Genomic DNA, 11,592 nt, shown 5'->3' with positions numbered 1-11,592 from the left:
CATATGGGTTCTCTGAGCCTCTAACCCCGCTCACTCGGTGCAACTCTTATGGTTTTTCAAACACCCATCAGCTCGTCCGAAACTGTAGGCGCTTAAAGATGACGACACGGGTGTCAAATGTGTGTCTGTTCCGTCATGTTTCTTTCTTAGCTAACGTGCTTCTGTGAAAGACAGTGTACTTGGAGTAAGTATATAACTTGTGTTTTAAGTGGATCGTAGCTAGAGTCAGCGTTAATACTGTAATACAGCGTTAATAAGCAGGTGGTGGTTTAGTTTGTCCAGGTAAATATAAAGCGAGTAAGAGTAGCATGGACGGCCCATCACAGCGACCTTCATGTAGCCTATATACATATACATGATGATCTCTGTTAGTTAACCTAAGTATGTTTTTATTTTTGTTAATAATACAGGGTGTTACATACAGACTTATATGTTTTACGTATAAAAAAGAAACTATAATAGATTCAACATTCAGAAATGAATGATTTAATAACCAATAATAACATCAAAAAGACATATTAAAGTAGCTTTTCAGTTTGTTATATAAGTTGTCCCTCGGTGCAGAATGCATTGGTGTCAATTGGCCAGATAACAATTAATGTGAACTATATACATTGTAAAATAAGTTTAAAAAACTGAACAGAGAATTTGTAAAGGAGAAAATCATTAGTGTTACTTCTAGTGTCAGCATTTTGTTTGCAAAGTCAGAGTATTATCAGATCCTCTGCAGTGTTATTTTCTGCTCGGACTGAACAGAGGGAGCGTGCAGGCTCAGCTGCTGGAAGAAGCAGAGGTGTGTCTGCAGCTGCTGCTGTGTGTGAAATCTACAGTATCCCACCGAACACCTGTGCTTCACTTTTTCTGCTCGAATAACTTTCCAAAGAAATCCATCACCGTCCCGCATCTCTGGCAATCTATTGTGCCACTGTGTGGCACATCATATCAGCTTGTCAGGAAACCTGCCAGCCATGGATAGCTGTTTGGGGTTTGTGTTGGAAGTGGTGGTCCATGGTGTAGCCTAAATATTTCCATTGGATTAAAAGCAGGGATTAGTAGCGCAGCTGCAGCAGCGACATAAAATCATCATTGTGTTTATTTATGTACTGTCAGAAACATATTATATTATTTTTTTATATGCTTTTTGACAAAAATCAGGTTGTCATACAAAAATAAAATAAATACAGTCGTGGAGAGTTGTGTTAAAACTACTGAAACATTTTGGTTATATTTTCTGTACCTAAAATGCATGCGGTATGGTTTAAAATTACTAAATTTATTCCTCTTGATTCTCTCTCTTGATTCCTCAAAAATATGTTCAAACTACAGATTATGGAGATTTAATTCTACTAATCCCACTGTATTAGCAGAGCAGCCTTCCAGTTCAGCTGGATTTGTTTTTAAAAATTTTTAATAATTTTTATTTTATTGAAAAAAGTCTTCTCATTTGTAACCAAAGTGTTTTACAGCAGCAGGATGGTATGTTTCTCCTCATGATTATCAACACACAATAAAAGATGTCAGTCAAGCAGCAGCACACCGCAAGCTGTTCACAGCCACTGACTGTGAAAGACAGGCTTTAGTGTGTGTTTGTGTCTGTGGGCTTAAATATCTAGAGTTTGTCTGCACTTGTATGTGTGTGTGTGTGTGTGTGTGTGTATACTGAGGGTCAGAGACACAGTTCACAGTCAAGAACGAGGTGGGGTTTGATTCATCCAAAGAAAGGCATGGGCTGGATTCGTGTTGTTGTGTTTCTGAATGGGAGGTTCCCCTTCAGGAATGCCCAAACAACTTTGTGCGTGGGCTGAGTTTGTGAGTGTTAGAGGAAGAGAAAGACTGCCGTGTTGTGACTGTATGAGGGTAACTGCATGTAACACCTGTCTGTAGAGTTGAGTGCAGGAAGTTCCCCGGCACCAGTGATTTGTGGGGTACTTCTTAGTGTTTATAATAAAGACATACGTGTCATTGTTCATGTATATTTCGTTTTGTGGTATATTTTTTCTTTTAATAAGAATTTTTATGTCACAAATTATTACCATATAGAGGAGAAAAGAGAAGTCCAGTATCATGTTGTTCATGTGGTACTATAGTAAGTAGGAGAAGTAGGTGTACCTCCTGGTGGCTGATATGAGATATTGCCTCATGATTATACATATTATCAGCAGTGCTTTCAGCTGTTTCGTTCCCTTTCTCCCTGTTGACAGTCATGGCTTTGAATAATCTGAGCCTCCTGCGACCTCTTCTGTGTCAGTCCCTGGTGCGACATGTCAGGTCTCCCCTTGTGGTCACCTCCCAGGTCAGGATTACACCACTTAAGTGCCCCAGCCACCCCCACTTCCCATCTGCTGCATGCACCAGGCTCTATGCCACCAAGAAGGCAAAAGGTCAGTGAGGAGATCACACTTACGTTGTGTGCAAAGCTTTTGGTCTTGTTGACACAAACACGTTGATTAGATGTCATTTTTCTCGGTCTTCCCTCATTTTTTTTCTGTTCTCTCTCTTCATCGTCCAAGCCAAGGCAAAGAGCCAGTCAGCTAAGGTGAATATTAATTCAGCTCTGGTAGAAGACATCATCAGTCTGGATGAAGTGAAGGAGGACATGGCTGCTGTTCTCAGTGCGCTCGAAGATGACTTTACACGCAACCTCAGCATCAGAACGTCGCCAGGTAGCCAGCTTATCTTTCTTTATATTTTTTCTTGGACTCCCTCTATTGTTCCCTCTCTCTCTCTCTCTTTCTTTGTTTCTCTCACGCTACAGCACAGCTGTTACCAACAAGGCAAAACATGCAGGAATAAGAAAGTTTCTTTCCCCCACACTACACAATAAGGACAGGAGTATCTGATGCAGGAAATGTTGGGTATCTTGTATTTTATTTGATCAGTTTTGAGGTGATCCTTGTGTGATGTCACATTGACCCCTGTTTGGCCTCTCTTTCTCCAACTACATCCAGGTCATAACCCTTCGACTCTGGGTTCTAAAGAAGGGCAGCAGGGCTTGTGAAATCAGAGGTACCCCACCTCTGATTTCACAAGCCCTGCTCCCTTTCTTTAGAAGTAATGGAATCTCCCAAGGGAGGCAGCAGCTGCCTGAATTAAACTTAAGGCTTCTCGGATATAAGTGCATTTTCTGAGTTGCTTTCTGTGCTGTTGTTTAACTTTTAAATGCAGACAACAGAAGCACAAAATACAACCACGATTTCTATGTTTAAACCCTCAGTGTCCTGTCTTGCCTTGTTGATCCAGCTCCATTTGTTTCTTATTTCATCACACATTTATTTTCTCTCGACTTATTTTTTGCAGCCCCTCCCTCATTTCTTACACTTCTTTTCCAAAGACTCAGCTTTGTGTTTTTCAAGGTGATACTTTTGAATCAAACCGTCTTGTTGATGCAGAGCTTCCTGCTACACGTCCTGCATCTCTCTACTCTTCTTGTTGTCTCTTTCATTATTTGTGCTTCAATCCCTCCACTCTGTCATCCTTCCTGTCTTCCCCCTCAATCTGTCCCTCCTCTGGTCCATCTACCCCCCCTCTCTTCTGTCCAGCTGCACAGTAATCCAGGGAGGCAGCAAGACTTAGAGTTGACAGCAGAGATGAGATGGTGGAATGGAATGACGTCAGTTGTCCAAATGTGTGTGTGTGTGTCTCATGGAAGTTAAGTTGTGTGTTTGTTCCATGAGCCTCTCATCTGGCTCTTATTAAACTTTAGTGTGTGTTTGTGTGGTTGTGATTGTATGCTGTGTGTTGCCATGAATGTAAACGTATGTGTGTGGCAAACTAACAGCATAAAGTCAGACAGCTAGATGCAGAGGGAGGGGGGGATCAATGCCAATATTGTGGTAATCACAGATGGGTAATCCGGCCTGGAAACTAGCTCTGTTTACAGGAAAACATTTTTATAGGTGTAGTTTAATGTAAAATAACAAGAGCAAGGCACTTTGTCTGCACCTGACAAAGGGTGGTCTTTAATGTAGAACTTTTGTTTTTTTAAAACAAAGAAAACATGTTGGAGACACCCCGATCTGCAGGAAAATGCATGATCAACAGCACCTGCAAAGACAATCACACCAACCTGTTCACCCTCTTCACTTCCAATCAGAAGCCTTCCATGACATCACCCATCGGTTTCTGAAAAGCAAAGCCACATGTGGGAGGCTGGGGCCATCACTATGTTGGCAAAGCCACATCAGATTGCCAAACAGTTAAAAAGCAAGCAAGCAAATTGGCGGGCAGGCAGAAAGCTTGCAGTCTGAGACAGCGAAACCTGAAGCCTTAATATGATTTAAACATGTGAGCAATACAGAAATTCACAAAGAGACCGAAGGAGGACCTGACATGCAACAAGTGTCAAATTGAACCAGTAGCAATATCAATACATTCCCATGGATGGGACCACAACACCCAGATGCAGTTTACAAAATGAAAAGATGCTTCTGTCCATCTGTTCATCTGTCCATCTGCTCCCCTAAAGTATTTGCAGATTTGTGCTCATTGTTGATGCACAGCTAACGAAGACAGACAGGCAGGCAGGGGATCACAGATATGGGCATTAATAGTCTGGATGTACATGACCATCCATACATAGACAAAAGAGTATTCAGAGTCAAAGAGGGTATAGTTAATATCATATCATACAGCGTTTTCTATAATCGTGTCTGATATCTGATTGGCATTTTTATGTTTTTGTTCCCTGAAATCAAATGATAAATTGATCTCATAGAGAAAATTACACCACTGGCTCACCTCCTCCTCACCTCACACAAACCCCCCCCCCACCTCCCCTGCCCCCACTGGGTAAGAAGGGAGGGAGTGATGTAAGGCAGAGGTGGAGAAGAAGGAAACAACTGCGTCTGAGCTTAGCCAGATGGAGGAGGAGGAGAGGGAGTGGGGCGGTGGATGGAAGAGAGGAAGGAGAGGAGAAGAGGGGGAGAGGGAGGAGGGGACAGAAGTCGGCTTATATTGGCAATCTTACCTTTGTTTCTTTCTCTGTTGACAGTGAGGAGAGACAGTAGATCATGGAAACGTACTTATTCCTGCAATTTGTGGATTCTGCCACACATTCCTCTGTCTGCTTGTTAATCTAGCTGAGTGACTAAATGATTGACTCTGGGTTTTTAGTTGTTTTAGTGCTGCAGGGAAACAGTGTTATCAATCCAGAAATGCTAACTGAGGCCAACACTGGTTGTATATATATGTAAAACATAACAGCCTGTTATCAGTAAGATATTTTATAGCTGATGGATTGTTAGACGATCATAATATAATACACTTAAATTGAGCCTATAAAAGTCTGTGTGAATAAATAAATAAACACTTTTGTTTATGTGATTTTTTTTAGGCAGTCTGGATCACATTGTGGTGACAACTAAAGATGGGAAGTTCCCCCTAAACCAGCTGGGTCAGCTCTCCATGAGGTCACCTCAGCTCATTGTGGTCAATATGAGCAGCTTCCCTGAGGTAAGACGATCAGCTACACACATTTCATCCTAACGATATCTGTTTGTCCTATATGGACATGCACGCAGTAACTAAGCTTTGTAAAAATAATCCAAAGCACAGACAGATAGATGGTCCTCACAGAAGGTAAAGTGAGCCAGACCAGAACTGGAATCCCACATCACTGCTCGGTGTAAATGAAACCTGACCTGCCTCTCTCCATCCAACTGTGTCTCAGATGCTAATTGATTGATCACTCAGTGAGCCCTTTGTTCTGGGGTGAAAGATAGCAACAAATCTCTGTGTACGCTGCGTACCTCAGCATGGGTATGTCTGCGGGTGAGTTGTCACAGAAAGGAAATGACCTCATTTTACCCCGAGGTGAGGAAGGAATGGATTATTTTTCTTTTTTCCTTTGCTCTCTTTCTCTCTCTCTTGTTTCCTTCATAGATTTTCATAGAGTCACATTTTTAGTGCCCAGAACCTGTGGAACCTCTGGAAAATGTAAAAGTGCTCTTCTCACATTTAACACGACATTATGCCATCATATATCCTGAGACAGTAACAACCGAGTTCTCATTTATCTGATGGAGCTAATGTCATAATACACGTTGTGTAGTATAAAGAAGTACTTGTTAGGATGCTCTTATGTGCAAAATCTATGACAGAAAAACGTAAGTGACAAGACCATTAGTCCTATCTAGTTAACATACACTTAATGAGTTTAAAAGTTGGTCTTTTCTGACCACTCATTTTTTTACGTGGCTATTGCCGGTTAGCACTCAGTGTGCCACATTAGTGAGTTTAAATGAAACCACAGATTTTTTAATTTTGTTAAAAAAAGTAAGCAAACTTTTTTAAGATCTTCCTTTCAGAGGGCCATTTGTTCTGCCGTATGCAAATCCAAGTATTTATCAACACCTCTGATCTGGAAATCGAGGTTTCAACCTGAATCTGTCTGAATAGTCATTGGGTTAGTCTTTTTTTTTCTTTCCCAGAAACGGTAACCACAGACCACACACACTGACAGACACTCATGCACACGCTACCCCGATGTGTCCAGCATTACCCATGTCCCACACAGAGGTGAGTCGTCAGTACCCAGAGCTAATAGGCTTATAATGATGCCTATCCATTACCAGGCAGTGCAGAGGCCCTGCCATTGTTTTCCATTCATTCATTAAGAGCAGCCTGGGAAGGACACAGTGGAACTAACAACATATACATACACCAGTGTGCTGAGATCCAGAGGCAATTTGGTGTGTGTTTTCCAATAAGAGTTTGTGTGCACGTCCATGTCCAAGCATCCGACCACAGTGCTCATAATGTGTCTTTTTAAAACACACGCGGACTCTCGCACACACACATTCCTGCCTGCTTGCTTCTTCGCTTTGAAGCGAGCCGTGTGCGTTTGATGTTGAAACTTCAGTGTAATTTCTCTTCCTCTCCAACATATTAACCAGAACCTGCGTGGTCTTTCCAGAGAAATTCCTCGTCTTTTGTTTTTTTTTGTAACCACCAGAGTGGTCGTCAGGGAGGAAACGGTGATGAATTTGATGCTGAGAACAATCAAACATAGGTATGGGATGAATCTATCACCCCACACTCAAAGAGAGCAACCAGAGGCCTGCTTTCCGGATGATTTTAACAAAGGAAAAGAAACCTCATGAATTAATTTAATGCACACAAATAAATTCCTTTAATCTTGCTGCCATTTCTTTTCCCCTGCGGAAAAGACCAGAAGTAGAGAGAGGAGTAGGAGAATGAGGGGTAAGAAGAAAGGAGGAAATCGTATGCAGTTTTTTCTTGAATTGCACATTTGCACACTGTGTAAAGCTCAGCTGAGGGAATTGTCATGTGGTTGAAGGATTGGTTTGAGGAGTGTGACTGTGTTTTCAGTAAGACTTCTTTCCTGCTGTGCCTTTGCACTGTTTAGCAGCCGCTCTCTAATGCAGTGTTTGCTTGACGAAAGGATTGTGTTGCATTTGCTGGATTATATTTTTATCTATCACATATGTAAAGGCTCCGTCTGTGTAAGCAACATCCTTCTCCGCCTGCCCTCTGGCCTGTCAAAAAACAGAATAAAGTTCCAAAACGCCACACGATCACCATCGGTTAACTGATGTTATTGTTTGGCTGTGGACCAGCAGATCACCTTAAACGGTGTCTTTTTCTGATCCTGTGTTGTGTTATCTATCTTCAGCGCAGCTGCGTGTCCAGCCAGCGTCCACACTGACACTGGATCACTTGTCGACTCGCTGAAACACACAATGCTCCTCTTTTCCTCTTCCTCAGATTATCATCATTCTTCATAAAGATGACAGATGGCGTCGGAGGAAATATTAGATGTACTTTTAACTCCAAGTTTTTTTAAGAAGATATTTTGAACATTGGCTAGGACATTTTCTTTGAGAGATAGCTTTGTTGAAAAAGATTTACAGTAGGCAGCATCTGTGAGGCTGCACAGATTTTCAGATAAATAAATAAGTTATTTTAAATTGACACTGATTTGAGTGAGCTACATCTGGATATTATGAGACAATGATCCTTGGTAGCTTTTTGTTTTCTTAATTCTTCAGTGGTGTGTGTGTGTGGGAGGTGAGAAACATATGCTCCGTTGTTTTTAGTCTCTCAGGGACCATTTTGCATAATATGTTTTCTGATCCTTTTTGCTGGAATGAGCCATTTTGATGATGGTACCTGTCTTCACATGGTAGTGTCACACCAAAACAAGGGCTCAGCACCAGCCATGACCATTGACAAAGAAGTCCACACAATGTTTTCCGAATAAATATGTGCAGTGTGGAGTTTAGACCTCCTTCCCATCATCACAAAACCAAAAGCTGCTAATGTGAAAATTAAGATTTGAAAATTCAATAAACATGTGAACACAAACTTAAATTGTATGTGTGTGTCCATGCATACATACACAAGCACAAGCAGACTCTCCTGCGGGGGTCAACAGGGGTCAACACCGTGCCCTGCAACCTTTCAGTCCTGTCCCACAGGGCTGAGCGCTGACAGTGGCCCAAGGCACTTCCACACTACACGGGCTTCCCCTGACACACACACATACACACACACACTACATACACACAACACCTTAATGGTTGCCAGCTGGAACTGAGCTACTACCTGCAGTTAGAGCACTGGTTTTCCATTCACAGCAGTGCTCCCATCATATGTGTGTGTCTTGTGTTTGTGCTTCCCCTCAGGCTACAGCGGCGGCCACCCGCGCCCTCAGAGAGAGCAGCATGAACCTAAACCCAGAGGTGGACGGGACCATCATCAGGGTGCCAGTTCCTAAGTGAGTCTCTTTCTGACACACTCTTGTACAAATAAGCCAGAAAGTCTTTCCTTGTTTTAGCACTTTCCTTCCTTCACTTCACTTTTATTTTCTTTCTGCCATTTCTCTGTGTTTTTTTATTTAATATAAAAGTGTCTGAATTTTTAAGTGTGTTTCCTTATTATGTAGATGAAGCAAACACTTGTAATACATGACCAAATTTTCAATAAATGAATAAAATAATTAATCCATCATGTAAATTACCACAGTTTAATGTTAGTAGGTTGCTGCCATAGTTTTATGTTCCGCCACATTAATAAATCCACTAGTCTCTGCTCTCTTTCCTGTAATTGACAGGTTTATTGTCTTTTACTTGTAGATGTATAGAGACCCTCAGTGTGTTGATGTGAGGGTTGGGTCAGTCCCTCTCTCTCCGCTCTGGGTGGACCTGTCTCACCCTCTCTCTCTTTCCTTCGGCCAAATTAAACAACCTCACAGAAAACAATCCGTCACTCACTCACTAAACCTCTCTGTGTGTGTATAAAGTATGTTTTTTTTTTACATATACACACATGCATGAATGCTACCCTGTGTTTTTCTGTGTTTCTGTGCATGTATGATCATGCATGTGTGAGTGCACGCGTAGAGCAGCAGGTGTTAGTCTGGCAGAGGAGGGACACGAGAGTCAGACTGCTTTCCCCCTGCAATCAGTCTCGGCACGCTCCGAGCCCACATTTGCATTTCCAAAGAGAAGGCGCTCCTTGATTGGCCCTGGAATCGGTAATTAGGCCGTATTGTTTGCAGTAAATAGATACTGCACTCGGATTGTTTGCAAATAGTCCCAGAGGCACAAACAACAAGAAAAAAAAGCCAATTAAGGACAAAGAAAGGGAGTGAAATGGAAAGTAGGACTTTCTGAGTGATTAACAAATGCAAAGTAAATGCGAAGTTGCTGGGATGACGGATGTTTCAGCTCTGGTTTGAGTCCTCGGGAGCTGATTGTTGTTTGATGGTTGCTGCAAGTGAGAACTGAGAGGATTAGATTTCATGCTTACAAACACTTAACATGTCCATTTGCACAAGTGAGGTGCATTTATGAGTTTTTGATTTTTTGCATATTTTTTATATTTACCGTGTCAAAGTTGTGAAACATGACATCATCAAACTCTTGTTTTTCTGGTGCACCTCTGTGACCCCTCTGCAAAATTTTAGGCCACTAGTAAAAGCTTTCTTCCCTCGGAGAGCACTGATACATCACTTAGTCAGCATTGACTGATAGGTAAAGGATAGAAAAATAAACAATAACATAGTCATTAGCCTCCATGCTGCTTATTACACTTTAATTACAGTGGTTACATACTAAAACCCCACATTATATGAGTATATATCTCTGGACAGGTCCATTTCATCAGACATGACACACCCGTCCACAAGTGCAACTTGTCTGTTGCCAGTGGGAAAGGAGTCAGTCCCTTTTAATGCGTTTAAAATGTCCACATATGTATGTTCTATTTTCTTCTTCGCTGTCTTCCTCTGTTTTAACATTTGATTTTCCACTAATAGTTGACATTTCCTTCCTCTGCAGAGTGACACGGGAGCACAGAGAGAACCTCGCTAAGCTAGCCAAACAGTTCAGCAACAAGGCTAAAGAGTCACTGAGGAGAGTGCGCTTAAATGCTATCACTCAGGTCAAAAAGGCGAAGGAGGGACATTCAGAGGACACAATACGACTTGTAGAAAAACAGGTACCAGGCAGGAGGGACTGCAGGAGCTCTTAGTACATTTATAAAGCTTCTTAATTAAAGGTATGTGCAAATGATGGCTTTCCCTCTGCTCTCGTAGATTCAGCAGATTGCGGACAACATCGTGGCGGACATTGACAAACAGCTTTCTTCAAAGACCAAAGAGCTGCTCGGCTGACTGTGAGGATTAGAAGAAAAAACAGGCCTTATATGTGATCCTTAATACTCCACAGCAGCAACATGTCTCTTAACATGCTGATATTAGACAGGGACTGGATCATGTTTGAGTAACAAAAATGCGTGATGGTACATTTTTGGACCTTTGTTCCTGCCCAAATCATTGGCAAACATCTCCCTTTCCCTGCTGTGTGATATCTGTGTTTAGTTGCATAAATACAAATTGGCACGGAAAGGACAGCGACAGACTGCCCGCCACCTCCCTCCTCCCTTGTTACTCTTCCTGTCTTCAAACAAACACCAAGCAAAGGGACGAATGGACTTTTAATGGGATTTGTGGGCCTCCTCCTAATCAAACCCCTCGCCACAGAGGCTGTCTGTTTATATAAAGCAAGCGCACCCGTATGAATGTAAACTGGCTGCGGGTTTGTCTTGGTGGCAAGAGCGAGAGTTTGTTCCAGAGACGTAGGAGTCGACTGAACAGATACCATTAGCTTGTTGCCAAACATTTGTTTCACATTGATTCCAAGTCTGTTAAAAATGCACTTGAGGAAAAAAAAATCGCCCTTTAATTTCTCCCCACGTCCAGGATTGATAATATGGCTACTCTCTTTTAAACACAATAAAGTCAGGAAAGTAACATTATTGATGGACTTCATTAAAGAAACACTGCTTTGTACTTTATGCGTCATCTTGTTCTCTGTTGTTTTCTTTTCTTTTTTCTGAACTTTTGGTTGAAGTCGCCCCCCCTCCTCCATTAGTTAGAGTGATAATGGACTTTTCCTGTGTACATACCTCAAGGCACTGACTGCTGGCACCACAATCATCCATTAGAGGAAAAAAAGGGCTTTTTAATGTTGTGCACTTGGCCTTCTTTGTCTTTAAATAGCTGCACTTTAAGAGCAGGAATTTCGGTGGTGTGAGTGGCTGTTGAAATGAAGTCAATGGCAAGAAAGG

At 41.9% G+C, this 11,592-nt stretch overlaps 1 protein-coding gene across 1 annotated transcript; it reads left to right on the top strand.

Moving 5' to 3' along the window:
• Nucleotides 1-82: 82 nt before the first annotated feature.
• mrrf (mitochondrial ribosome recycling factor) lies at nucleotides 83-11,319 on the top strand. Its single transcript, XM_028417279.1, has 7 exons — nucleotides 83-184; nucleotides 2,202-2,381; nucleotides 2,511-2,663; nucleotides 5,333-5,451; nucleotides 8,646-8,737; nucleotides 10,302-10,461; nucleotides 10,559-11,319. Exons 2-7 carry the CDS (start codon nucleotides 2,204-2,206, stop codon nucleotides 10,634-10,636), a joined length of 780 nt encoding a protein of 259 aa, XP_028273080.1. The 5' UTR covers nucleotides 83-184; nucleotides 2,202-2,203; the 3' UTR covers nucleotides 10,637-11,319.
• Nucleotides 11,320-11,592: the final 273 nt, after the last annotated feature.

Source organism: Parambassis ranga, chromosome 12 (genome assembly GCF_900634625.1).
Source record: "Parambassis ranga chromosome 12, fParRan2.1, whole genome shotgun sequence".
In the NCBI taxonomy this organism is placed as follows: domain Eukaryota; kingdom Metazoa; phylum Chordata; class Actinopteri; family Ambassidae; genus Parambassis; species Parambassis ranga.
Note: the sequence above shows the minus strand (reverse complement) of the source record. Positions and strands in the feature narration are given on the sequence as shown.

Bases quoted from the DNA above. Each gene is read 5' to 3' on its own strand.
- mrrf (XM_028417279.1), top strand. From the start codon at position 2,204: ATGGCTTTGAATAATCTGAGCCTCCTGCGACCTCTTCTGTGTCAGTCC. The intron at 2,382-2,510 runs GTCAGTGAGGAG...TCATCGTCCAAG, and splicing joins TGCCACCAAGAAGGCAAAAG to CCAAGGCAAAGAGCCAGTCA. The intron at 2,664-5,332 runs GTAGCCAGCTTA...GATTTTTTTTAG, and splicing joins CAGCATCAGAACGTCGCCAG to GCAGTCTGGATCACATTGTG.